Source organism: Amblyraja radiata, chromosome 15 (genome assembly GCF_010909765.2).
Source record: "Amblyraja radiata isolate CabotCenter1 chromosome 15, sAmbRad1.1.pri, whole genome shotgun sequence".
In the NCBI taxonomy this organism is placed as follows: domain Eukaryota; kingdom Metazoa; phylum Chordata; class Chondrichthyes; order Rajiformes; family Rajidae; genus Amblyraja; species Amblyraja radiata.
This window is the reverse complement of record NC_045970.1, coordinates 53,874,852-53,902,830: the sequence shown is the minus strand read 5'-3', so window position 1 is coordinate 53,902,830 and position 27,979 is coordinate 53,874,852. Positions and strand designations below refer to the sequence as shown.

At 47.2% G+C, this 27,979-nt stretch overlaps 3 protein-coding genes across 6 annotated transcripts in view; 2 read left to right on the top strand and 1 right to left on the bottom strand.

Moving 5' to 3' along the window:
• LOC116981584 (zinc finger protein 208-like) overlaps nt 1–27,979 on the bottom strand; it is a 111,946-nt gene that overhangs the window by 67,883 nt on the left and 16,084 nt on the right. Inside the window, exon 2 of the mRNA XM_033034707.1 lies at nt 8,481–8,495. Within this exon, the coding sequence (XP_032890598.1) occupies nt 8,481–8,495 (15 nt within the window). The remainder of the gene's footprint in view (nt 1–8,480; nt 8,496–27,979) is intronic.
• Nucleotides 1,850–27,917, top strand: LOC116981537 (oocyte zinc finger protein XlCOF15-like). 3 transcript variants are annotated; one of them, XM_033034624.1, is made up of 3 exons: nt 1,850–2,184; nt 5,088–5,092; nt 10,383–11,300. In XM_033034624.1, the coding sequence occupies exons 1-3, from the start codon at nt 2,030–2,032 to the stop codon at nt 11,012–11,014; spliced, it is 792 nt and encodes a 263-aa protein (XP_032890515.1). In that variant the 5' UTR covers nt 1,850–2,029; the 3' UTR covers nt 11,015–11,300. The 3 variants fall into 3 exon arrangements, with proteins under 3 accessions (XP_032890515.1, XP_032890514.1, XP_032890513.1); XM_033034623.1 differs by lacking the exons at nt 1,850–2,184; nt 5,088–5,092 and adding an exon at nt 27,869–27,917 and having other exon boundaries at nt 9,779–11,010; XM_033034622.1 differs by lacking the exons at nt 1,850–2,184; nt 5,088–5,092 and adding an exon at nt 26,400–26,474 and having other exon boundaries at nt 9,779–11,024.
• Nucleotides 26,469–27,976, top strand: LOC116981532 (gastrula zinc finger protein XlCGF26.1-like). 2 transcript variants are annotated; one of them, XR_004414227.1, is made up of 2 exons: nt 26,469–27,788; nt 27,929–27,976. XR_004414227.1 is itself a non-coding variant. In XM_033034612.1 (1 exon), exon 1 carries the CDS (start codon nt 26,521–26,523, stop codon nt 27,733–27,735), a length of 1,215 nt encoding a protein of 404 aa, XP_032890503.1. In that variant the 5' UTR covers nt 26,469–26,520; the 3' UTR covers nt 27,736–27,827. The 2 variants fall into 2 exon arrangements, 1 of the variants encoding a protein (XP_032890503.1); XM_033034612.1 differs by lacking the exon at nt 27,929–27,976 and having other exon boundaries at nt 26,469–27,827.

The window sequence follows — 27,979 nt, the reverse complement described above, 5'->3', positions numbered from 1 at the left end:
CAGGGCGCCATGGACATGATCTGAAATCACCGTCTCAACGTTACCCAATGGACAACAGCCACTTTGTTCTTGTATGTGGAGAGTCTGCAATCAATGTAACATGTACAAGAGAGAGGGAGGAAGGGGCAGAGGAGGTGGGAAGGAAGGTCAGCGCTCCTCGAACAACCCCGGCATCATCACTGCCTTGTCCGTCCCTGTCCATCGCCAAGGGGGGGGGGGGGGCAGTTGGGATCTCCTCGCCATCACCGCCCCACCTCCGCCAGCCAACAGGAAGGTGCAGGGCCGAGCAGTGCAGATGCTTCAGACGGCGAAAGGGGGGGGATTTGTTTTGAAAGCACCGTTGGCGGAGTGGCAGGCAGCGGCCGCAATCAGGCCGGGCGGGGGGCGGGACGAGGAAGAGATGGAGCCGCTGCTGCTACTGTGCGGGGCCCGTCATTCGCTCTGACCCTCCGTCATGCCACACTTAGCAACGTTCCCACGCTTTACAGCCGTTGCCGACACAAAACGTCATGTTCCTTCTCTCCAGAGATGCTGCCAGACCCGCTGAGTTACTCCAGTTTTTTGTGAATATCTTTGGTACAAACCAGTATCTGCAGTGCCAAGCCGGTTGCCCGGCGGCACTTTGGGTGGTCAATGGAACCCGGGCAACCGCTAATTTCGAGCCCTGCCCAAGGTCGACATTTTTATTTATCATTTTTATTTCACAGTTCAGTTCATAACTTTACAAAGATCAATCAATTGTAAAACAAAATTATCAGCCAGTGGTTAACATTACCTTTCTTCCTTCAAAACCTTGCTATTGTTGTGATGTTATTAGGAGGCAGATATGATCCCAGTGTGCTCGCTGCCTAGCTAGCATAAAACAAAGCACGTGATTGCTCAATTGTCAACTCAATGTCAAATGTGCTTTTATTGGACAATTACTACTAGGAACATTTGAGGTTTTTTTCATATTTTAAAATATGTGCATGTTTTGTTCTTTATAGACAATAGGTGCAGGAGTATGCTATTCGGCCCTTTGAACCATTCAATGTGATCATGGCTGATCATCCACAATCAGTAACCCATTCCTGCCTTCTCTCCATATCCCTTAAATCCGCTTACCCGAAGAGTTTTATCTAACTCTCTCTTGAAAGCATCCAGGAAACCAGCCTCCACCGCCCTCTGACAAGTTTCAGGTATGATTTCTATAATATTTTTACAAACTATGTTATAAATACAGGTAGATACATGATTTTGGTCACAAAATGAAACGAAAAAGCACCGCGGCCCATGGTCTACAAATAAATTAGTTCTGTTGAGAACCCCTTGTCTCCACATGCAATGTAGGCCACTCGGCCCATCTGGTCACTCACTGCCAGTCTTTCTCTTCTGTTGACTTCTCTGAAATGCTCTTGTATTTCTTCCTCCTCTGTTTACTCTGGGGAGGGAGGGTGAAAACTGCCATTGGTTCACGCGTAACATAGTTGGAATTTCCGCCGTGTTACATTGATTGCAGACTCTCCACATACAAGAACAAAGTGGCTGTTGTCCATTGGGTAACATTGAATGGTGATTTGTTGGTTAACATTATGTCCATGGCGCCCTGTTTACCCAGAAACCTCCGCGCCCCAGAACTCGCCCTATGTTGCAGCCGATAACAAGCGCGCATGCGGGGAGAGCCCGGAAGTGTTGCAGCCAAGGCGCGCATACGGTCCGTGGACAAGACTCCGGAGTATCGGCGGCGGGTAGGAGCGAGGATCCGGGCGTGGGATCAGTCAGCACCACGGCCCGGCCTGAGGAACGGCCCCGGCTGCGGGGAAAATCGGTGCGGTCCCCGGCGGTCATTGCACGCATTGAGCGATGAGAGGAAGGGTCCCGACCCGGACAGATCTTTACCTGTTCATTTATGGTCAACTCTTTTTACAGGGTAGAAGAAGCAGAGGATTGATGTTCAGGAATCTCAAACTCGTTTGTTTCACCGGAGCCTGAACGTGTGGGAGGATTCACTGCGTCAGCTGATCCGCCCGGACGCCAGACAGGTCACAGCATGGAGAAATTACTGGCCAACTCTGAGTGTGGGCAGGGATTAAACCAATCTTCTCACCTGTTGACCCGACAGCAAGTTCACACTGTGGAGAAACTGTTTACCTGTCCCGATTGTGGGATGGGATTCACTCAATCGTACCGACTGAAGAGGCACCAGTATATTCACACAGGGGAGAGGCTGTTCACTTGCTCTGAATGTGGGCAGGGATTCATTGATTCGTATAAGTTGCTGCTACACCAGAGAATTCACACGGGGGAGAAGCCATTTGTCTGCTCTGAATGTGGGATGGGATTTACTAGTTCATCTGAGTTACTGAGACACCAGAGAATTCACACGGGGGAGAGGCCGTTTGTCTGCTCTGAGTGTGGGAAGAGATTCACTGAATCATCTGAGTTACAGAGACACGAGCGAATTCACACTGGAGAGAGGCCGTTCACCTGCTCTGAATGTGGGAAGGGATATGCTCTTTCATCTGAGTTACTGAGACACCAGAAAATTCACACGGGGGAGAAGCCGTTTGTCTGCTCTGAGTGTGGGAAGAGATTCGTTGAATCATTTCAGTTACAGAGACACGAGCAAATTCACACTGGAGAGAGGCCGTTTACCTGCTCTGAATGTGGGAAGGGATTTACTTGTTCATCTGGCTTACTGAGACACCAGAGAATTCACACGGGGGAGAGGCCGTTCACCTGCTCTGAGTGCGGGATGGTATTCAGCCGATCTTCCCACCTGGTGTCGCACTGGCGAGTTCACACTGCGGAGAAACCATTTGTCTATACCGATTGTGGGATGGGATTTGATCGAGCAAGGAGTCTGAAGTTCCACCAGCGAGTTCACACGGGGGAGAGGCCGTTCACCTGCTCTGAATGTGGGAAGGGATTTACTCAACCTTCTAGACTGAAGACCCACCAGCGAGTTCACACAGGGGAGAGGCCGTTCACCTGCTCTGAATGTGGGAAGGGATATGCTAGTTCAAATGACTTACTGAGACACCAGAAAATTCACACGAGGGAAAAGCCGTTTATCTGCTCTGAGTGTGGGAAGAGATTCATTGAATCAATTGAGTTACAGAGACATGAGCAAATTCACACTGGAGAGAGGCCGTTCACCTGCTCTGAATGTGGGAAGGGATTTACTCACCCTTCTAGACTGAAGATCCACCAGCGAGTTCACACCGGGGAGAGGCCGTTCACCTGCTCTGAATGTGGGAAGGGATATGCTCGTTCAACTGACTTACTGAGACACCAGAAAATTCACACGAAGGAAAAGCCGTTTGTCTGCTCTGAGTGTGGAAAGAGATTCATTGAATCATTTGAGTTACAGGCACACGAGCGAATTCACACTGGAGAGAGGCTGTTCACCTGCTCCGAGTGTGGGAAGGAATTCACTCAGTCGGATACGTTACTGAGACACCGCAGAACTCACTCTGGAGAGCTGCCGTTCACTCAATCTTCTAACCTGAAGGCCCACCAGCGAATTCACGCTGTGGAGAAACCATTTGCCTCTCCCAACCATGAGTAGGATTTCATCGAGCAAGGAGTCTGAAGATCCACCAGCGAGTTCACAAGGGGGAGAGGCCGTTCACCTGCTCCGAATGTGGGTAGGGATTTACTCGTTCATCTCTGTTACCTAGGGGGTCACTCAGTAAGTCTAATCGGGTGACGCCCCGGGAGAATTCATGCTGGGGAGAGAGTATTCACCTGTTTAGTGCGTGGGCTGGGATTTACTCGAATATCTGAACAATTGATACACCAGCTCGTTCACACTGGGGGAGAAATGTTAAAAAAGTTCCTGGTCTGCTTAGAGTTTAGAGAAACAGGCGCTTCAGCCCATCAGGTCCGCGCCGACCAGCAGTTCTTATGATTTCTATAATATTTTTACACAATCTACATTACTAAAAGTCTGATCTTGACCGCTTTTGGCTCGCTATACTGTGATTTCTTAGAGAACGCCGCCACCTAGGGCCGCCATTTTTGGCCACCTCGCTCAGAGCCCCCCTCCGCCTTCCAGGATCGCAGGATTTTTCCCATCGATGAAAAATCAGAGAGATATTAATGTTTTTTTTAAATTCGCCATTCTCTCTGCTGCCCCCGCTGGCAGCAGGGGGGAGAGACTATTAAAAACCAGAAGTGTCATTACTCACTCAGTCTCTGCCACACCCAGGAAGCGAGAGGGTCACAGCTCTCTGAGCTGCGAATAGCACTGAACGCACGTCTGCTCCACGGTGAGCCCCTCGATGTGGCTGTCAGGTGGCTGCTGCCAAATTGTTTGCCTTTTTTTTTAAAAGTTTGTTTTCAGAAAATGGATTGGTTGTCAAGTGGCTGCTGCCAAATTGTTTGCCTCGCCTTTTAAAAAGTTTGTGTTCACAAAATGAATTTTGGTTGTCAAGTGGCTGCTGCCAATTAACCTACAAACCTGTATGTATTTGGAGTGTGGGAGGAAACGGAAGATCTCGGAGAAAACCCACGCAGATCACAGGGAGAAAGTACAAACTCCGTACAGACAGCACCCGTAGTCAGGATCAAACCTGGGTCACCGGTGCGGCATTCACTGGAAGGCAGCAACCCTACCGCTGCGCCACTGTCATTAATCAAATTGTACATTTTGTTAGCCAAGTATGTGTACATACAAGGAATTTGCCTCAGTCGTTAAATCCTGTTGCGTCCACAAGTGACTGCTGGTGTTGGACTCTGGTTGCTGCTGATATATTACTACACATATCTTTGATATGTGCCAATAGGCCGTGGACCGAGGTGCCAAAAGGGCTCTAGATTTTAACTTTCTTGACCCATGTCTGGTATGTACTTGAAATTTGGCACAGATTTAGATAAAACTATACTAAGTGGAACCCGTTGGGTCCCAGCCTGAGGACAGACTCTATTTATAGACCACTGGGATATCTTCTGGGGTAGGGATGACCAAAAGGGACGGGTTACACCTTAACTGGAGGGGGACTGACATTCTGGCAGGCAGGTTTGCTAGGGCTACATGTGTGGGTTTAAACTAAATAGTAGGGGGGAGGGATTGACAAATTGGGAGTATAAAGATGGAGTTGAAGGGGAAGTGACTACAGGAAAAATTACAAAAGATTCTCGAATTAATGGGAAGGGAAGTTCGAGAAGGGATAAAAGAGTAAGGTCAGGGCCATTTGCGAGCGGTGCGAGGGGGGGGACGTGAATAAGGAGGTCAAAGTGTTGTATATGAATGCGCGAACTATAAGAAATAAAGTGGACGAGCTTGAGGCTCAGTTAGAAATTGGCAAGTATGATGTTGTGGGAATTATTGAGACATAGCTGCAAGAGGGCCAGGGCTGGGAACTGAATATTCAAGGGTATACCTCCTATCGAAAAGATAGACAGGTAGGCAGAGGGGGTGGGGTTGCTCTGTTGGTGAGGAATGAAATGCAGTCTCTTGCAAGGGATGACATTGAAACTGGAGATGTGGAGTCAGTATGGATAGAACTAAGGAATCGTAAGGGTAAAAAGACCCTAATGGGACTTATCTACAGCCCCCAAACAGTAGCCTGGACATAGGGTGCAAGTTGAATCAGGAGTTAAAATTGGCATGTAGCAAAGGTAATGTGGTTGTTATGGGAGATTTCAACATGCAAGTAGACTGGGAAAATCAGGTTGATATTGGACCCCAAGAAAAGGACTTTGTAGATTGCCTTCGTGATGGATTCTTAGAGCAGCTTATATTGGAGCCTAACAGGGAGAAGGCAATTCTGGATTTAGTGTTATGTAATGAACCGGATTTGATAAAGGACCTTGAGGTTAATGAGCCATTAGGAGGTAGTGACCATAACAAGGTCAGGTTTAATCTACAATTGGAGAGGGAGAAGGGTAGATCGGAGATGTCAGTGTTACAGTTGAATAAAGGGGCCTGTGGGGCCATGAGGGAGGAGCTGGCCAAAGTTGATTGGAAAGATACAATAGCAGGGATGACAGTGGAACAAAAATGGCAGGTATTTCTAGGAATAATACAGAAGGTGCAGGATCAGTTCATTCCGAGGAGGAAGAAAGATTCCAAGGGGAGTAAGGGGCGACCGTGGCTGACTTCAAGGACAGTATAAAAATAAAAGAGAAGAAGTACAACATAGCAAAGATGAGTGGGAAGCAAAAGGATTGGATAATGTTTAAAGAGCAACAGAAGATAACTAAAAAGACAATACGGGAGAAAAGATGAGGTACGAAGGTAAGATAGCCAAGAATATAAAGGAGGATAGTAAAAGCTTCTTTAGGTATGTGAAAAAAATAGTTAAGACCAATGTTGGACCCTTGAAGACCGAAAAAGGTGAATTTATTAGGAGGGACAAGGAAATGGCAGATTAGTTGAACAGGTACTTTGGATCCGTCTTCACTAAGGAGGACAAAAACAATCTTCCTGATATAGTAGTGGCCAGAGGATCTGGGTTGATGGAGGAACTGAAGGAAACCCACATTAAGCAGGAAATGGTGTTGGGTAGACTGATGGGACTGAAGGCTGATAAATCCCCAGGGCCTGATGGTCTACATCCCAGGGTACGTAAGGAAATGGCTCTAGAAATTGTGGACGCATTGGTGATAATTTACCAATGTTCTATAGACTCAGGATCAGTTCCTGTGGATTGGAGGGTAGCTAATGTTATCCCACTTTTTAAGAAAGGCGGGAGAGAGAAAACAGGGAATTATAGACCAGTTAGCCTGACATCGGCAGATGTTGAAGTCAATTATAAAAGATGAGATAGCCGCGCCTTTGGATAGCAGTAACAGGATCGGTCCAAGTCAACATGGATTTACAAAGGGGAAATCATGCTTGACTAATCTTCTGGAATTTTTTGAAGATGTAACTAGGAAAATGGACAAGGGAGAGCCAGTGGATGTAGTGTACCTGGACTTTCAGAAAGCATTTGATAAGGTCCCACATAGGAGATTAGTGGGAAAAATTAGGGCACATGGTATTGGCAGACAGGAAACAAAGAGTAGGGATTAACGGGTCCCTTTAAAAATGGCTAGTCGGATACCGCAAGGCTCGGTGCTGGGACCGCAGCTATTTACAATATACATCAATGATTTGGATGAAGGGATTCAAAGTAACATTGGCAAATTTGCAGATGACACAAAGCTGGGTGGCAGTGTGAACTGTGAGGAGGATGCCGTGTGAAACTTTATCCCAGTTTAATACGGATAAATGTGAGGTTATCCACTTTGGTAGCAAAAAGAGGATGGCAGATAACTATCTAAATGGTGTCAAGTTGGGAAAAGGGGAAGTACAACGGGATCTGGGGCTCCTTGTTCATCAGTCAATGAAAGTAAGCATGCAGGTACAGCAGGCAGTGAAGAAAGCGAATGGCATGTTGGCCTTTATAACAAGAGGTGTTGAGTATAGGTGCAAAGAGGTCCTACTGCAGTTGTACAGGGCCCTAGTGAGACCACACCTGGAGTATTGTGTGCAGTTTTGGTCCCCTAATTCGATGAAGGACATTCTTGCTCTTGAGGAAGTGCAACGTAGGTTTACAACGTTAATTCCCGGATTGGCGGGACTGTCATATGCTGAGAGAATGGAGCGGCTGGGCTTGTACACTTGAGTTTAGAAGGATGAGAGCATATCTTATTGAAACATATAAGATTATTAAGGGTTTGGACACGCTAGAGGCAGGAAACATGTTCCTGATGTTGGGGGAGTCCAGAACCAGGGGCCACAGTTTAAGAATAAGGGGTAAGCCATTTAGAACGGAGACGAAGAAACACTTTTTCTCACAGAGAGTTGTGAGTCTGTGGAATTCTCTGCCTCAGAGGGCGGTGGAGGCAGGTTCTGTGGATGCTTTCAAGAGAGCTAGATAAGGCTCTTAAAAATAGTGGAGTCAGGGGAATATGGGGAGAAGGCAGGAACGGGGTACTCATTGGGGATGATCAGCCATGATCACATTGAATGGCGGTGCTGGCTCGAAGGACCGAATGGCCTACTACTGTACCTATTGTCTATTGTCTCTCACCCTGGCCACAAACTCTTTGACTCACTTCCCTCTGGAAGGTGACTCCAGACTGTCAAAGCTGCCACAGCCAGACATAAAAACAGTCTGAAGAAGGGTTTCGACTCCCGAAACGTTGCCTATTTCCTTCGTTCCATTGATGCTGCCTCACCCGCTGAGTATCTCCAGCATTTTTGTCTACCGTTGATTTTCCAGCATCTGCAGTTCCTTCTTAAACAGACACAAAAAAACTTTTTTTCCACGAGTAGTACCTCTGCTCAATAACCAAAAATCTCCTTTTGCTCTGGTATTTTACTTAATGCACATGTTTAATCGATAATGTTTTATGATTAATGTTTAACGTTTTATGTGTCATGCCTAACTGTCACTGTATGTCGTTGTCACTTGCGGGCGGAGCACCAAGGCAAATCCCTTGTATGTAATTACTTTGCCAATAAAGTTATAGGGAGGTTGCACGGCAGTCGGGTCACAACCCGTGACCCTACTGTTGCAACGCTACGCCAACTGGAGTACACGCGATGAACCACAGGTAAGCACTGACCATTGTTTCCAGCGTAGCGACACTGTTAAAACCCGCCGAAATTGTCAATTTTTGCTCTGTAAAATGTTTAAATTTTTACAGCCAGATTTAACACTTCTGAAACTTTTTAGATGCCAAATAAAGAAAAAATATACATAATGCCTTACTGTTGATGAAATGCAGTGAGCAAACGCTATAATTCCCAATATTTTTAATCTCGATATCTGCACGGCCAATGTTCGCCAAGCCTTGTTGTTGTCCCTTCAGCTCTCACTTCTCTTTACCTTCATTTCTCTTCACTTTTGAAATTCTGAAGTAGGATACATGTCTCTCACGCTTACTCCGACTTGCACAATTTTTTACAGTGCAAAAATTCACTATTTTGGCGTTTTTTAACAGGTAGGAAAGTATATTAACAACATACTTGTGTGTTTCGTGTATTAACAACATGTACCGGAAGCTGCGATGTCCTCTAGATGAATTGAGCGGCTCCGTGCGTCAAGCCCTTTGACCCGGTGACCTTCCGTGCAACCCCACTATAAAATCTCGAAGCAAATCTGCGAAGACTCAGCTTTTCATTTTCCTTTAATTTCCCTATAAATTACAGGCTTGATATTCTTCCGATTTAATTCTGAATTCCGATTTTTTTTGTTTTCCTTTTTTTCTTTTTTTTTGTGCCCGATTATATGCCCCCCTATATAATCTCGAATTGTAGCCGCTGAATGCAGGTTACTGCCATGACGCCCTTTTTACCCAGAAACCTCCGCGCCCCAGAACTCGCCCTATGTTGCAGGCGACATCAAACGCGCAGGCGCGGAGAGCCCGGAAGTGGTGCCGCCAAGGCGCGCATGCGTGAACAAAAGACTCGGGAGGATCGGCGTCGGGTAGCAGCAGGGATCCGGGCGCGGGATCAGTCAGCACCGAGGCCCGGCCTGAGGAGCGGCCCCCGGCTGCGGGGAGAATCGGTGCGGTCCCCGGCGGCGTGAGCGCATCGAAAGCACGGATTGACCGGTGAGAGGAAGGGTCCCGACCCGGACCGACCTTTACCTGTTAATGTATGGTCAACTCTTTTTACAGGGTAGAAGAAGCAGAGGATTGATGTTCAGGAATCTCAAACTCGTTTATTTCACCGGCGCCTGAACGTGTGGGAGGATTCACTGCGTCAGCTGATCCGCCCGGACGCCATACAGGTCACAGCATGGAGACATTACTGGCCAGCTCTGAGAGTGGGCAGGGATTAAACCAATCTCCCCACCTGTTGACCCGTCAGCAAGTTCACATTGTGGAGAAACCGTTTACCTGTCCCGATTGTGGGATGGGATTCACTCGATCGTACCTACTGAAGAGGCACCAGTATATTCACACAGGGGAGAGGCCGTTCACTTGCTCTGAATGTGGGAAGAGTTTTACTCGTTCATCTGACTTACAGAGACACCAGAAAATTCACACGGGGGAGAAGCCGTTTGTCTGCTCGGAGTGTGGGAAGAGATTCATTGAATCATTTGAGTTACAGAGACACGAGCAAATTCACACTGGAGAGAGGCCGTTCACCTGCTCTGACTGTGGGAAGAGCTTTACTCGTTCATCTGACTTACTGAGACACCAGACAATTCACACGGAGCACAGGCCGTTCACCTGCTCTGAGTGTGGGAAGGGATTTACTTATTCATCTAATTTACAGAGACACCAGAGAATTCACACGGGGGAGAGGCCGTTCACCTGCTCTGAGTGCGGGATGGTATTCAGCCGAACTTGCCACCTGGTGTGCCACCGGCGAGTTCACACTGCGGAGAAACCATTTGTCTGTACCGATTGTGGGATGGGATTTGATCGAGCAAGGAGTCTGAAGATCCACCAGGGAGTTCACACCGGGGAGAGGCCGTTCACCTGCTCCGAATGTGGGAAGGAATTTACTCGTTCATCTAAGTTACTGAGACACCAGAAAATACACTCGGGGGAGAAGCCGTGTGTGTGCACTGAGTGTGGGAAGAGATTCATTGAATCATATCAGTTACAGAGACACCAGAAAATTCACACGGGGGAGAAGCCATTTGTCTGCTCTGAGTGTGGGAAGAGATTCATTGAATCAATTGAGTTACAGAGACACGAGCAAATTCACACAGGAGTGAGGCCGTTCACCTGCTCTGACTGTGGAAAGGGATATGCTCGTTCATCTGACTTACTGAAACACCAGAGAATTCACACGGAAGACAGGCCGTTCACCTGCTCTGAGTGCGGGAAAGGATTTAATTATTCATCTTGTTTACAGAGACACCAGAGAATCCACACGGGGGAGAGGCCGTTCACCTGCTCTGAGTGCGGGATGGTATTCAGCCGATCTTGCCACCTGGTGTCCCACCAGCGAATTCACACTGGGGAGAAACCATTTGTCTGCTCCGAGTGTGGGAAGGGATTCACTCAATCTTCTAGCCTGAAGACCCACCAGCGAATTCACGCTGTGGAGAAACCATTTGCCTCTCCCAACCATGGGTAGGGTTTCACCAGTAAGTGTAACCGGGTGACCCCCCCAGATAATTCATGCTGGGGAGAGAGCATTCGCCTGTTTAGTGCGTGGGCTGGGATTTACTCGAATATCTGAACAATTGTTACACCAGCTCGTTCACACTGGGGGAGAAAGGTTAAAAAAGTTCCTGGTCTGCTTAGAGTTTAGAGATACAGTGCGGAAACAGGCCCTTCGGCACATCAGGTCCGCGCCGACCAGCAGTTCTCACGTATTAACACTATCCTACACTCACTAGGGCCAATTTTTACACAAGCCAATTAACCGACAAACCTGTATGTCTTTGGAGTGTGGGAGGAAACCGAAGATCTCGGAGAAAACCCACGCAGATCAAGGGCTGAACGTACAAACTCCGTACAGACAGCACCCGTAGTCAGGATCGAACCTGGGTCACCTGCGCTGTAAGGCAGCAAGTCTACAACTGCGCCCCCATCATGAATTGAATTGAATAAATGTTATTAGCCAAATATGTATACATAAAAGGAATTTGCCTCAGTTGTTAAATCTTGTTGCATCCACAAGTGACTGCTGGTGTTGGACTCTATGGTTACTGCTGATATATTACTACACATAGTGATGGGTCCACCACCAAACTCCAAATTTTGAACAATAACAGCCTATTGCACTTTATGTGTTTATTTATTGTGTATATATATGGTCCATGGTATATAAACACACTGAATTGTATCTCCTGTTCTGCATTATATTTACATATTCTGTTGTGCTGCAGCAAGCAAGAATTTCATTGTACTATCTGGGACACATGACAATAAAATTCTCTTGACTCTTGACATGTACTTAAGCAAAAAAGGGTTCTTGGGGGAAAAAAAGAGCGACTTTAAATTTAGTTGTGTCTGATTGGGTAACTATGGTAGGGTGAAGACTATTCCATGCTTTAATTGTGCGGGGGAACTCCATGGAGCATCCAGCTTCTGGACAGAAGAAATTGGGTGATGTTTTGGGTAGAGGCCCTTCTTTAGACTCCCTCTGGTTTTAGTGTTTTTAGTTTAAAGATACAGCGTGGAAACAGGCACTTTGGCCCACCTAGTCCATGCCGATCACCCGTGCACTAGTTCTATCCCACACATTAGCGATGTAAGTCAAGAGTGTTTTATTCTCTCATCTCTTGTATCTGTAAAATTGCCCCAAATGTGTATGGAGTGGGTGAGGAAAGTGGGATAACAGAACTTGTGTGCATGAGTGGACAAAAATGCTGGAGAAACTCAGCGGCTGAGGCAGCATCTATGGAGCGAAGGAAATAAGCGATGTTTCGGTAGAGACCCTTCTTCAGACTGATGTGAGGGTGGTGGGGGCGGGAAGAAGAAAGGAAGAGGTGGGAACAGTGGGCTGGTGTAGAGCTGGGAAGGGGAGGAGATGGCAGAGACTACCTGAAATTGGAGAAGTCAATGTTCATACCGCTGCGGTGCTGGCTCATTCCTGCCTTCTCTCCATATCCCTTAAATCCGCTATCCTGAAGAGTTTTATCTAACTCTCTTGAAAGCATCCAGGGAACCAGCCCACCGCCCTCTGACAAATTTCAGGTATGATTTCTATAATATTTTGCACAATCTATATTACTAAAAGTCTGATCTTGACCGCTTTTGGCTCGCTGTACTGTGATTTCCGAGAACGCCGCCACCTAGGGACGTCATCATTGGCCACATCGCTCAGAGCCCCCCTTCGCCTTCCAGGACCGGAGGATTTTTCCCATTGATGAAATTTCAGAGAGATATTAATGTTTTAAATTTTTTTTGCCATTCTCTCTACTGCCCCCGCTGGCAGCAGGGGGGAGGGACTATAAAACCCGGAGGTGTCATGCCTCACTCAGTCTCTGCCAGACCCAGGATGCAAGAGGATCACGGCTCTCTGAGCTGCGACTAGCACTGAACGCACGTCAGCTCCACGGTGAGACCTCTCGATGTGGCTGTCAAGTGGCTGCTGCCAAATAGTTTGCCTTTTTTTTATAAAGTTTGTTTTCAGAAAATGGACTGGTTGTCAAGTGGCTGCTGCCAAATTGTTTGCCTCGCCTTTTAAAAAGCTTGTGTTCACAAAATGAATTTTGGTTGTCAAGTGGCTGCTACCAAATTGTTTCCCTCGCTATTAAAAAGTTTGTGTTCACAAAATGAATTTTGGTTATCAGGTGGCTGCTGCCAATTAACCTACAAACCTGTATGTATTTGGAGTGTGGGAGGAAACGGAAGATCTCGGAGAAACCCCACGCAGATCACGGGGAGAAAGTACAAACTCCGTACAGACAGCACCCGTAATCAGGATCAAACCTGGGTCACCGGTGCTGCATTCACTGTAAGGCAGCAACCCTACCGCTGCGCCACTGTCATTAATCGAATTGTAAATTTTGTTAGCCAAGTATGCGTACATACAAGGAATTTGCCCCAGTTGTTAAATCCTGTTGCGTCCACAAGTGACTGCTGATGTTGGACTCTATGGTTACTGCTGATATATTACTACACATATCTTTGATATGTGACAATAGGCCGTGGGCCGAGGTGCCAAAAGGGCTCTAGATTTTAACTTTCTTGACCCATGCCTGGTATCTACCTGAAATTTGGCACAGATTTAGATAAATCATTGATAAGGAATTCATAATTCGTCAGTGCAATAAAGTTGCACACTAATTAATTAAGCTAATAGGAAAAAGTAACAGCACCCTCTTGTGCTCAAATATATATAGCTGTACATGGGAACATTGAATATGGGGCTGCCGCAGTGGTTCCGGGTTTCACCCGCTCCTGAACCCGCCTAATTAATGGGTGAGGGCAGATCCTGTGCGTTCCCCAGCTTACTGAACGCCACTGACTGCCAGTGTGCAGAGTGAGGGTCACGGCCATAGTGCGACTGGGACAGTGCCAGGCTGGGGGAAGGCTAAGCAGGGCTCGAAATTAACGGTTGCCTGATTGCCAATGGCCATCTAAAGTCCCGCCAGGCAACCTAAAAGCCATGCCATTTTGCCCGGCTTGGCAAGCTCCCGGGACACCTGCAGTTCAACTATGAGTGGGCCCCCCTCTCTATCTCTCTGGCAATTTCCGTCTCCGCCCACCATCTGTGTCCGGTCCGCTGGGCTCCGCTATATGAAGGCTCTCCCGAGATACAAGCCTCAGATCTACATTGCCACCAGGCTGGATAATACACTGGACCAATGCTATTCCTCCATACCCGATGCATATCATGCTGTGGCTAGAGCCCCTATCGGTGAGTCTGACCACAACACCATTCTCCTGATTCCTAAGTATCGTCAAAAACTTAAGGTGGAAAAACCAACTGTCAAACTTTCTAGGAAATGGTCCTCACAAGCCATAGAAACTTTACAGGACTGTTTTGACTCCACTGAATGGAGCACCTTCTGGGCTGATGGCCAGTACGATATTAACGCCTACACTGACACTTACATCGTATATTCATTTCTGTGAGAGTGTATGCATTCCAACTAAAACTGTGACTGTTTATAATAACAACAAGCCCTGGTTTAATAATGATGTGAGGTTACTATGTAGGAAGAAGTATGATGCATTTAAACATGGAGACATGGTTCAATACAAACTGCTGAAATATGAATTTCAGCGAGCTGCGATCAAAGCTAAAGCTTCCTACAGAGTAAAGCTAGAAAACAAATTACAAGCTAATGACATCAAAGGGGTGTGGCAAGGTCTGCAGGCTATCACAGACTATAAAACCAAGCACCATGTTCTAGACAGCGACCCCTCCCTCCCTGGGAGGCTCAATGACTTTTACTGTCGTTTTGACAAGGGCAACCATCAGTCTCCCTCTTTAACCACAGAGCTGGGCGACACTACTCCTACTGTCTCAGAACATGACGTCAGAACCCTGCTCCGCCAACTTAACACCAGGAAGGCAGCAGGGCCTGACGGTGTGGCGCCTGCTACATTAAGACACTGCTCTAATGAACTGACACCCGTCCTCACCTCCATTTTCAACTGGTCACTTCAACTCTCAATTGTGCCTGCTTGTTTCAAGTCAGCTGTGATCGTACCAGTCCCCAAGAAAAATAACATCACTTGTCTTAACGACTATAGGCCTGTTGCCTTAACTTCAGTCATCATGAAGGTTCTTGAGAGACTGGTATGCAAACATCTTTCCAGCATTACACTTGATCCTTATCAATTCGCCTACAGAGCCAACAGAAGTGTAGATGATGCAGTGTCCCTCTGTGTGCACTCCATCCTCCAACACCTGGAATCCAGATCCACATATGCTCGCATTCTTTTTGTGGATTTTAGCTCCGCATTTAATACCATCGTTCCTGTAAAGTTGATGCACACTTTACAGGAACTGGGGGTCAACTCATCTCTATGTAAATGGATCTATAACTTTCTATGTGACAGAAAACAGGTGGTAAAAATTGGTAACCATGTCTCACTGGCTAGGTTCCTGAACATCGGCGCCCCCCAGGGTTGCGTTTTATCACCTCTTCTGTACTCTGTATACACACATTTTTGCTGTTCACACTCTGACTCTGTCTTGTTATTTAAGTTTGCAGATGACACATCTGTGGTAGGTCTTATTACCAATAACATCGAAACCGTTTACCGTAGGGAAGTAGAGGAGCTAGTAAGGTGGTGTGAGAACAACAACCTCATACTTAACATCTCAAAAACTAAGGAGCTGGTTGTTGATTTCAGAAAGAAGGCCACCCCCCTCCTCCCTCTCTTCATCAATGGAGAGGTGGTTGAGAGGGTCACCTTATTTAAGTTCCTCGGGACCACCATACATCAATCCCTATCATGGGAGCTCAACACTAGTCTCATAATCAGTAAGTGCCACCAGCGACTCTACTTCCTGCGGCAGCTCAAAAAATTCAGGGTCAGTCGACCAGCCATGACCCACTTCTATAGGTCTACCATAGAAAGCATACTCACATTCTCCATGCTTGTCTGGTATGGTCACACAACCTCGCAGGATAAGATTCGGCTGGAGAGAATAGTGCGCCGAGCTTCTAAGATCATCGGTTGCAGCACACTCCCCTCGGTGACATCACTTTACTCAACAAGACTCACCAGAAAGGCCAAAAAAATCATAGCAGACCACTTTCACCCGGCACATCACCTCTTTAATCTCCTCCCATCAGGAAGGAGATATAGAAGCATTAAAAGTAATACATCTCGCTTCAGAGACAGCACCTACCTCCAAGCCATCAGATATTTGAATTTGCACTAATCACTTTGCACTTTCTTTTGCACTTGCACCTACGTTTAACATGATGCTGCTGGGTACTGTCCTTCCTGTATATATTGTCCTTCGTACGATATTGTCTGTATTATTTATTATTTATTGTGGTGTATGTGGTGGATGTATTGTACTGAATTGTATCTGTCTGAGAGCGAACCAAGACACATTCCTATCAACTTGTTGACATGGCAATAAACTTCTTGAATCTTGAATCTTGAATGATCCTTGGCCGGGTCTCGGGTCTTTGTTTCTCATAATGGCTTCTTTGACTTTCATTGGCACAACTTTGGTCCTCATGTTGATAAACAGCAATAAAATTTTCCAAAGGTGGCGGAAAGACTGGAGGAAAGACAAGGTGCTGAGAGCTCTCTCATACCTGCATGAATCATAGAAAATAGGTGCAGGAGTAGGCCATTCGGCCCTTCGAGCCTGCACCACCATTCAATATGATCATGGCTGATCATCCAACTCAGTATCCTGTACCTGCCTTCTCTCCATACCCCCTGATCCCTTTAGCCACAAGGGCCACATCTAACTCCCTCTTAAATATAGCCAATGAACTGGCCTCAACTACCTTCTGTGGCAGAGAGTTCCAGAGATTCATCACTCTCTGTGTGAAAAATGCTTTTCTCATCTCGGTCCCAAAGGATTTCCCCTTTATCCTTAAACTGTGACCCCCTTGTCCTGGAATTCCCCAATATCGGGAACAATCTTCCTGCATCTAGCCTGTCCAACCCCTTAAGAATTGTGTAAGTTCCTATAAGATCCCCCGTCAATCTCCTAAATTCTAGCGAGTACAAGCCGAGTCTATCCAGTCTTTCTTCATATGAAAGTCCTGACATCCCAGGAATTAGTCTGGTGAACCTTCTCTGTACGCCCTGTATGGCAAGAATGTCTTTCCCCGGATTTGGTCTAATTAATTTCCTCAGATTCCTCAGATGGAGGAGGTAATTAACACAGCTGAGCAATTACAAACACATGTGACACCATTATGGTGTTTTGAAGTGGGGTGGGGACAATGTATAAAGACACTTATAATTTCTACATGGTGAAATGTATAAAAATACCCTTTAATAAAATCTGACAATGTGCACTTTAACCATATGTGATTTTTTCTACTACACATCTCAAATTGTGTAGTACAGAGGCGAATAAATAAACGATGGGTTTGTTACAAACATTATGGACGGCACGTATGATCTTGAGTGGATGTTTCCACTACCGGGGAAGTCTTGGACCAAAGGTCATAGCCTCAAAATTAAAGGATGTTCCCTTAGAAAGGAGACGAGGATAAATGTATTTAAGCCAGACGGTGGTGAATCTGTGCAATTCTTTGCCAGACAGGGGTTGACATCCGCGCGCTCGGCGTGAGTGTCCTGGGGAGTCGTGCGGTCCCGATACACCCGCGGAACCGCGGCGACGACTGGAATGCGCCACGGTGGGTCTGACTAGCCCCACAGGCCTCCCAGGGAACTGCGGAGAAGCCGGGCGGCGAGGCCTGTCTGGGCCGAAGGAGCCACAGCGGCAATGGGAGCCTCGGCGGCGGGGGGGGGAGCAGGCAATGGGGAATCGGCGCGGGGAAACCGCCGTGAAGATCAATGGAGGACCCGGCGTGGGGGAGCGGTGAGGGAACCTTATAGTTGTAGAATCCTCTGCCCAGGAGATAAGTCTGTGTTTGTTTGTTCATTCTAGTTTAGGCGCTGTGCACACGGCAGCTAGCCAACATTCCCTTGTACTTTTCTTTTTTAATTTCAAGTTTTTCTTTATTTTTTCACTTTTAATTTCAAGTTTTTGCCTACCTTGTTGCGTGTTGTGACTGATGGCAGACCAGTTTCCTTGCCGGGATGAATGAAGTTTTATATGTATAGATCGGCCATGACTGGACTGGTGGAGTAGACTCGATGGGCCGAATGGCCTAAGTCTGCTCCTATGACATGAACTTATGAACTTTACTGTCGAGGGTCGTCCAGGAGGGTTCTCACGTTCAAGGTCGTCAACTTTATCTCAGGGCTTCTTCATCAACCGCAGTGGGGAATCATCTCAATTGTTGAGAGAGCGAACTGAAGGGACAGCGCCAGTAACACGGTGTGTGTGTGTGTGGAGTTGGGCTCCATTGCCGCCAGTAACACGGTGTGTGTGTGGAGTTGGGCTCCATTGCCGCCAGTAACACGGTGTGTGTGTGTGGAGTTGGGCTCCATTGCCGCCAGTAACACGGTGTGTGTGTGGAGTTGGGCTCCATTGCCGCCAGTAACACGGTGTGTGTGTGGAGTTGGGCTCCATTGCCGCCAGTAACACGGTGTGTGTGTGGAGTTGGGCTCCATTGCCGCCAGTAACACGGTGTGTGTGTGGAGTTGGGCTCCATTGCCGCCAGTAACACGGTGTGTGTGTGGAGTTGGGCTCCATTGCCGCCAGTAACACGGTGTGTGTGTGTGGAGTTGGGCTCCATTGCCGCCAGTAACACGGTGTGTGGGGGATTTGGGCGCCGACGGCCACGGGCTGTCGCGAGAAGCAGCCGTTGGCCTCGGGCGTTTGAATCCCAACGGCCGCAGCGCGAGCGCGCGCTCCCCGGCGGAGGGGGGTGATGACGACGACTACGTCACGTGACCGGTCGCCAGCGGAGCTGTGATTGGAGGAGCGGTTCAGCCGGCCACGTGGGGCCCGGCCCCGCCCGCCGCTGGTTGGAGGATGGGAATGGCGGGCTGGAGGAGAGCGGGAGATAGCGAGGCTCCCATTGGTTGAGCGGAGGCCGAGAGACGACGCCTCACCTACGGGTAATTCGATCACCACCAAAGATTATTGAGGAATTTATTAAAGGCATTTTATGATAATAGCTGTTAAAACTGACTAAACCCATCTGACAGGTTAAACGTTACACTAACTAACAAGAGATTGCCAAAGGACATAAATGCAGCAAATGTTCTTTTGGTAATATATTTAAAGGTGTCAAGACGACACATTACCGGACATTCAGATTAAATGTATGTGTTGTGAACAGCAATGAAGATACCCAGTTTGTAAGCTCCAAATTAAAAAAAAATTGTTGATAGAATTAACATTAAAATTTCAACTGAAATATCTCCTGACCAAATTTGTGATTTATATGACCACCCGTAGAAGTAAAACCTGGATAAATCCCACGTGTAGTTGGGAATGTTGCTCATCAAAATAAGAGTACTGATATTCCATATTAAGAGCATTGATTTGCCGTTAAAATGAATTCTGTAATAACGTGTCAACGGTAGCAGTGACAATCGAACACTGCGGTTTTAATGTTTCACGTGTTCACAATTTAATTAATCCATCTTTTTGGATTAAAACAAATAATAACATTGGGAATTAAAACATATTGGATTGCATTCCGTTATCAAACATAGTCAATGTTCGCTCTGAAGACATTTCCAGCACAATAGGGTCGGGAGGGGAGTGTGAATCAGTGCAGGATGGCGGTGGGGAGGGGGGGATTGAGAAGGCAATTGGTGTGGAATGGATGAATTGAGGCACGGGAATTAGTGCGTGTTGGTTGGAGTAGGTAAAATTGTGAGGGGAGAGCGCTGGGGAATGACAGTGGGGTTGAATGGGGGGATCTGTGCAGAGTGGATGGGGGGTGCAATGCAGGATGAAAGGGTGAGGCAGTCCATGATGGATGGGAAGGGGGATCAGTACTAGATGAATTGGGGGACCAATGTAGGATTGATAGGGAGTGGCAAGAGAATCAATGCGAGGTGGATAGGGAGATCAGTGCACGATTAATAGATGGGGGGGGGTGGTAGATGAGGAGGGGAGCACACGAGATGTCAGTGAGGACTAAATAGAGGCAGGAATGGGGATCAGTGCGGGATGGAAAGGAGGGGTCTGAGGATAAGGGGGGTGGAGGGGGCATACAAGAGAGAGAGAGGAAGGGGCAGAGGAGGTGGGAAGGAAGGTCAGCACTCCTCGGACAACACCGGCATCATCACTGCCTTGTCCGTCCCTGTCCATCGGCAAGTGTCGCCGCCAAGGGGGGGGGGCAGTTGGGATCTCCTCGCCACCGCCTCCCCTCCTCCGCCAGCCAACAGGAAGGTGCAGGGCCGTGCAGTGCAGATGCTTCAGACGGTGGAAGGGGGGGGTTTGTTTTGAAAGCACCGTTGGTGGAGTGACAGGCAGCGGCCGCAAACAGGCCGGGCGGGTGGCGGGAGGAGGAGATGGAGCTACTGCCGCTGCTGCTGCTGTGAGGGGCCCGTCATTCGCTACGACCCTCCGTCACGCCACACTTAGCATCTTTCCCACGCATTACAGCTGTCGCTGACACAAATGTCATGTTCCTTTTCTCCAGAGATGCTGCCTGACCCGCTGAGTTACTCCAGTTTTTTGTGACTATCTTCGGTATAAACCAGTATATCTGCAGTGCCAAGCCAGGCAAAATGACTCGGCGTTTAGGTTGCCCGGCGGCACTTTGGGTGGTCAGTGGCACCCGGGCAACCGCTATTTTCGAGCCCTGCCTAGGTCGACATTTGTATTTATCATTTTTACTTCACAGTTCAGAACATCATAACTTTACAAAGATCAATCAATTATAAAACAAAATTATCAGCCAGTGGTTAGCATTACCTTTCTTCCTTCAAAACCTTGCTATTGTTGTGATGTTATTGGGAGGCAGATATGATCCCAGTGTGCTTGCTGCCTAGCTAACATGAAACAAAGCGCGTGATTGGTCAATTGTCAACTCAATGTCAAACGTGCTTTTATTGGACAATTACTACGAGGAACATTTGAGGTTTTTCTCATATTTTAAAAATATGTGCAGGTTTTGTTCTTTATAGACAACAGGAGCAGGAGTAGGCTATTCAGCCCTTCAAACCAGCACCGCCATTCAATGTGATCGTGGCTGATCATCCACAATTAGTAACCGGTTCCTGCCTTCTCTCCATGTGCTTTAAATCCACTATCCCGAAGAGTTTTATTTAACTCTCTCTTGAAAGCATCCGGGGAACCAGCCTCCACTACCCTCTGACGCGTTTCAGGTATGATTTCTATAATATGTTTACACAATATGTTATAAATACAGGTAGATACATGATTTTGGTCACAAAATGAAACAAAAAAGCACCTCGGCCCATGATCTACAAATAAATGAGTTCTTTCGGAAAGAAGGGGATGAATATTCTGCAGCGTGACTTCAGAGAGCTCGGAAAAATGCTGAAAACCAGGATCTCCGGGGTTGTTATCTCCGGTTTGCTTCCAGTTCCTCGTGCTGGCGAGAGCAGGAACAGGGAGATACGGGACCTGAATGTGTGGCTGAGGAACTGGTGCACGTGGCAGGGATTCAGATTCTTAGATCACTGGGATCTGTTTTGGAGTAAGGTGGAACTGTACAAAAGGGACGGATTGCATCTTAACAGGTGGGGGACCAGCATTCTGGCAGGCAGGTTTGCCACTGCTACACGGGTGGTTTTAAACTGAATGTGGGGTGTCAAATGGGATAGTCGAGGATGGAGTTAAAGGGGAAGGGTTTCTTAAATGTGTGAGCGTAGAGACAGAGGGCTGTAAAATGAGGGTAGAAGCAATAGGTAGCAAGTTGAAAAGTAAAAGTGGCAGGCAGACAAATCCGGGGCAAAAATCAAAAAGGGCCACTTTTCACCATAATTGTATAAGGGCTAAGAGTATTGTAAAAACAAGCCTGAAGACTTTGTGTCTCAATGCAAGGAGCATGCGTAATAAGGTGGATGAGTTGAATGTGCAGATAGCTATTAATGACTATGATATAGTTGGGATCACGGAGACATGGCTCCAGGGTGACCAAGGCTGGGAGCTGAACATCCAGGGATATTCAATATTCAGAAGGGATAGACAGAAAGGAAAAGGAGGTGGGGTAGCGTTGCTGGTTAGAGAGGAGATTAAGGCAATAGAAAGGAAGGACATTAGCTTGGAGGATGTGGAATCGATATGGGTAGAGCTGCGAAACACTAAGGGGCAGAAAACGCTAGTGGTATTTGTGTACTGGCCACCTAACAGTAGTAGTGGAGTTGGGGATGGCATCAAACAGGAAATTAGAAATGCATGCAACAAAGGTGAAACAGTTATAACGGGTGACTTCAATCTACATATAGATTGGGTGAATCAAATTGGCAAGGGTGCTGAGGAAGAGGATTTCTTGGAATGTATGCGGGATAGTTTTCTAAACCAAAATGAACCAATGAGAGAGCAGGCTATTCTAGAATAGAAGAGAATAGAATGCCATTTTATTGTCACTATACACATGTACAATGAGATTAGACTGGGTATTGAGTAAAAGGAAGGGTTAGTTAGCAGTCTTGCTGTGCGTGGCCCCTTGGCGAAGAGTGACCATAGTATGGTTGAGTTCTTCATTAGGATGGAGAGTGACATTATTAATTCAGAAACAAGGGTCCTGAACTTAAAGAAAGGTAACTTTGAGGGTATGAGACGTGAATTGGCCAAGATAGACTGGCAATTGATTCTTAAAGGGTTGACGGTGGATATGCAATGGAAGGCATTTAAAGACTGCATGGATGAGCTACAACAATTGTTCATCCCAGCTTGGCAAAAAGAATAAATCAGGGAAGGTAGTGCATCCATGGATAACCAGGGAAATCAGGGATAGTATCTAAACAAAAGATGAAGCTTACAAATTAGCCAGCAAAAGCAGCCTTCCAGAGGACTAGGAGAAATTCAGAGTCCAGCAGAGGAGGACAAAGGGCTTAATTAGGAAAGAGAAAATAGATTATGAAAGAAAACTGGCAGGTAACATAAAAAACTGACTGCAAAAGTTTTTATAGATATGTGAAGAGAAAAAGATTAGTTAAAACAAATGTAGGTCCCTTGCAGTCAGAAACAGGTGATTTGATCATGGGGAACAAGGACATGGCAGAACAATTGAATAATTACTTTGGTTCTGTCTTCACTAAGGAAGACATAAACAATCTGCCGGAAATAGCAGGGGACCGGGGGTCAAATGAGATGTAGGAAATCCAGGTTAGACGGGAAGTGGTGTTAGGTAAATTGAATGGATTAAAGGCCGATAAATCCCCAGGGCCAGATAGGCTGCATCCCAGAGTGCTTAAGGAAGTAGCCCCAGAAATAGTGGATGAATTAGTGATAATTTTTCAAAACTCTTTAGATTCTGGAGTAGTTCCTGAGGATTGGAAGGTAGCTAATGTAACCCCACTTTTTAAAAAGGGAGGAAGAGAGAAAACAGGGAATTACAGACCAGTTAGTCTAACATCGGTAGTGGGGAAACTGCTAGAATCAGTTATTAAAGATAAAGTCAGCATGGATTTATGAAAGGTAAATCATGTCTGACGAATCTTATAGAATTTTTCGAGGATGTAACTAGTAGATTGGATAAGGGAGAACCAGTGGATGTGTTATATCTGGACTTTCAGAAGGCTTTCGACAAGGCCCCACATAAGAGATTAGTATACAAACTTAAAGCACACGGCATTGGGGGTTCAGTATTGATGTCGATAGAGAACTGGCTGGCAGACAGGAAGCAAAGAGTAGGAGTAAACGGGTCCTTTTCACAATGGCAGGCAGTGACTAGTGGGGTACCGCAAGGCTCAGTGCTGGGAGCCCAACTATTTACAATATATATTAATGATTTGGACGAGGGAATTGAATGCAACATCTTCAAGTTTGCGGATGACACGAAGCTGGGGGGCAGTGTTAGCTGTGAGGAGGATGCTAGGAGGCTGCAAGGTGACTTGGATAGGCTGGGTGAGTGGGCGAATGCATGGCTGATGCAGTATAATGTGGATAAATGTGAGGTTATCCACTTCGGTGGCAAAAACAGGAAAGTAGAGTATTATCTGAATGGTGGCCGATTAGGAAAGGGGGAGATGCAACGAGACCTAGGTGTCATGTTACACCAGTCATTGAAAGTAGGCATGCAGGTGCAGCAGGCAGTCAAGAAAGCGAATGGTATGTTAGCATTCATAGCAAAAGGATTTGAGTATAGGAGCAGGGAGGTTCTACTGCAGTTGTACAGGGTCTTGGTGAGACCACACCTGGAGTATTGCGTACAGTTTTGGTCTCCTAATCTGAGGAAAGACATTCTTGCCATAGAGGGAGTACAGAGAAGGTTCACCAGACTGATACCTGGGATGTCAGGACTTTCATATGAAGAAAGACTGGATAGACTCGGCTTGTACTCGCTAGAATTTCGAAGATTGAGGGGGGGTCTTATAGAAACTTACAAAATTCTTAAGGGGTTGGACAGGTTAGATGCAGGAAGATTGTTCCCGATGTTGGGGAAGTCCAGAACAAGGGGTCACAGTTTAACAATAAGGGGGAAATCTTTTAGGACCGAGATGAGGAAAACATTTTTCACACAGAGTGGTGAATCTCTGGAATTCTCTGCCACAGAAGGTAGTTGAGGCCAGTTCATTGGCTATATTTAAGAGGGAGTTAGATGTGGCCCTTGTGGCTAAAGGGATCAGGGGGTATGGAGAGAAGGCAGGTACAGGATACTGAGTTGGATGATCAGCCATGATCATATTGAATGGCGGTGCAGGCTCGAAGGGCTGAATGGCCTACTCCTCCACCTATTTTCTATGTTTCTCTTCTGTTGACTTGTCTGGAATGTTCTTGTATTTCTTCCTCCTCTGTTTACAAGTAATCGACGAGAGAGCTATAATAATAATAATAATAAACTTTATTTATAAAGCGCTTTATACAACCGCAGTTGCCACAAAGTGCTGTACATGAGAACTCGTGGACAAAAAGTTATTACAAACCATTAAAAACCGTAAAATGAAGGACTAAAAACAGTAAAAATTAAAAGACATTAAAAGCACTAAGCAGAGGAGCAATGTCTCAGCCAGTGTCGAAAGCCAGAGAATAAAAATGAGTTTTTAGGGAGGATTTGAAGATGGACAATGAGGGGGCCTGTCTGATGTGCAACGGCAAGGTGTTCCAAAGTGCCGGAGCAGCAACAGAAAAGGCTCTATACCCTCTGAGCTTCCGCTTAGACCGTGGTACCTCAAGGAGCAGCTGATCAGCTGACCTGAGGCACCGGGCAGGAGCATATAGGTGGAGCAGCTCAGAGAGGTAAGGCGGGGCGAGCCCATTTAACGATTTGAAAACAAATAAAATAATTTTAAAATGAACTCGAAAGTGCACTGGGAGCCAGTGAAGGGATGCCAAAATTGGCGTAATGTGCTCCCTCTTTCGAGTTACGGTCAAAAGGCGAGCGGCAGCATTTTCAACCAGCTGGAGACGAGCCAATGAAGCTCGTGCGACTCCAGAGTAGAGTGCGTTACAGTAATCCAGCCTAGATGTAATAAAGGCATGGATTACTGTTTCAAAATGCTGCCGCTCGAGGATGGGCTTCACCTTTGCCAGCTTCCTTAGGTGAAAGAAGCTGGACTTAACCACCGCGCCTATTTGTTTATCTAGTTTAAAATCACCGTCCATCCTAAAACCCAGGTTTAAAACTGTTGGCTTTACGGACAATGCCAGTGGACCCAAGTCAACAAAGGGAGGTTCACGGCAGCCATTGGGGCCAAATAAAATCACCTCTGTCTTTTTTTCATTAAGTCCCAGAAAGTTTAAGGCCATCCAGGACTTAATGTCCTCAAGACAAGCCAGAAGTGATTTTAGAGAATGGTAGTCTTCTTTCCTGAGTGGCATATATAACTGGCTATCATCTGCGTAAAAGTGAAAGGAGATGCCATGCCTTCTTAAAATTGAGCCCAGAGGAAGTAGGTATAGAGAGAAGAGCTGTGAAACATTGACTTCAGACTCTTCACATACTACCGCAATGTGGCTGTTGTCCATTAGGGGAACGTTGAGCCGGTGATTTCAGATCATGTCCATGGCGCTCTGTTTACCCAGAAACCTCCGCGCCCCCGAACTCGCCCTATGTTGCGGGCGATACCAAGCGCGCAGGCGCGGAGAGCCCGGAAGTGGTGCGGACAAGGCGCGCATGTGATCCGTGGACAAAAGACTCCGGAGCATCGGCGGCGGGTAGGAGCGGGGATCCGGGCGCGGGATCAGTCAGCACCGAGGCCCGGCCTGAGGAGCGGCCCCCGGCTGCGGGGAGAATCGGTGCGGTCCCCGGCGGCGTGAGCGCATCGAATGCACGGATTGAGCGGTGAGAGGAAGGGTCCCGACCCGGACAGATCTTTACCGGTTAATTTATGGTCAACTCTTTTTACAGGGTAGAAGAAGCAGAGGATTGATGTTCAGGAATCTCTAACTCGTTTATTTCACCGGCGTCTGAACGTGTGGGAGGATGCACTGCGTCAGCTGATCCGCCCGGACGCCAGACAGGTCACAGCATGGAGAAATTACTGGCCAGCTCTGAGTGTGGGCAGGGATTAAACCAATCTTCCCACCTGTTGACCCGACAGCAAGTTCACACTGTGGAGAAACCGTTTGCCTGTCCCGATTGTGGGAAGGGGTTCACTCAATTGTGCCAACTGACGAGGCACCAGGATATTCACACAGGGGAGAGGCCGTTCACTTGCTCTGAATGTGGGAAGGGATTTCCTCGTGCATCTGGGTTACTGAGACACCAGAAAATTCACACGGGGGAGAAGCCATTTGTCTGCTCTGAATGTGGGAAGAGATTCATTGAATCATTTGAGTTACAGAGACACGAGCGAATTCACACTGGAGAGAGGCCGTTCACCTGCTCTGAATGTGGGAAGGGATATGCTCGTTCATCTGAGTTACTGAGACACCAGAAAATTCACACGGGGGAGAAACCGTTTGTCTGCTCTGAGTGTGGGAAGAGATTCATTGAATCATTTCACTTACAGAGACACGAGCAAATTCACACTGAAGAGAGGCCGTACACCTGCTCTGAATGTGGGAAGGGATTTACTTGTTCATCTCCGTTACTGAGACACCAGAGGATTCACACGGGGGAGAGGCCGTTCACCTGCTCTGAGTGCGGGATGGTATTCAGCCGATCTTGCCACCTGGTGTCCCACCGGCGAGTTCACACTGCGGAGAAACCATTTGTCTATACCGATTGTGGGATGGGACTTGATCGAGCAAGGAGGCTGAAGATCCACCAGCGAGTTCACACGGGGGAGAGGCCGTTCACCTGCTCCGAATGTGGGAAGGGATTTACTCAACCTTCTAACCTGAAGACCCACCAGCGAGTTCACACCGGGGAGAGGCCGTTCACCTGCTCTGAATGTGGGAAGGGATTCACTCGTTCATCTGACTTACTGAGACACCAGAAAATTCACACAAGGGAGAAGCCGTTTGTCTGCTCTGAGTGTGGGAAGAGATTCATTGAATCAATTGAGTTGCAGAGACATGAGCAAATTCACACAGGAGAGAGGCCATTCACCTGCTCTGAATGTGGGAAGGGATTTACTCACCCTTCTAACCTGAAGACCCACCAGAGAGTTCACACCGGGGAGAGGCCGTTCACCTGCTCCAAGTGTGGGAAGGGATTCACTCGTTCATCTGACTTACTGAGACACCAGAAAATTCACAATGGAGAGAGGCCATTCACCCGCTCCGAGTGTGGGAAGTGATTCACTCAGTCGGATACGTTACTGAGACACCGCAGAATTCACTCTGGAGAGCGGCCGTTCACTCAATCTTCTAACCTGAAGGCCCACCAGCGAATTCATGCTGCGGGAAACCATTTGCCTCTACCAACCATGGGTAGGATTTCATCGAGCAAGGAGTCTGAAGATCCACCAGCGAGTTCACAAGGGGGGAGAGACCGTTCACCTGCTCCGAATGTGGGAAGGGATTTACTCGAATATCTGAACA

Excerpts from the sequence above, each read along its gene's own strand:
- LOC116981532 (XM_033034612.1), top strand. The coding sequence starts at position 26,521 with ATGGAGAAATTACTGGCCAGCTCTGAGTGTGGGCAGGGATTAAACCAA.
- LOC116981537 (XM_033034623.1), top strand. The coding sequence starts at position 9,836 with ATGGGATTCACTCGATCGTACCTACTGAAGAGGCACCAGTATATTCAC.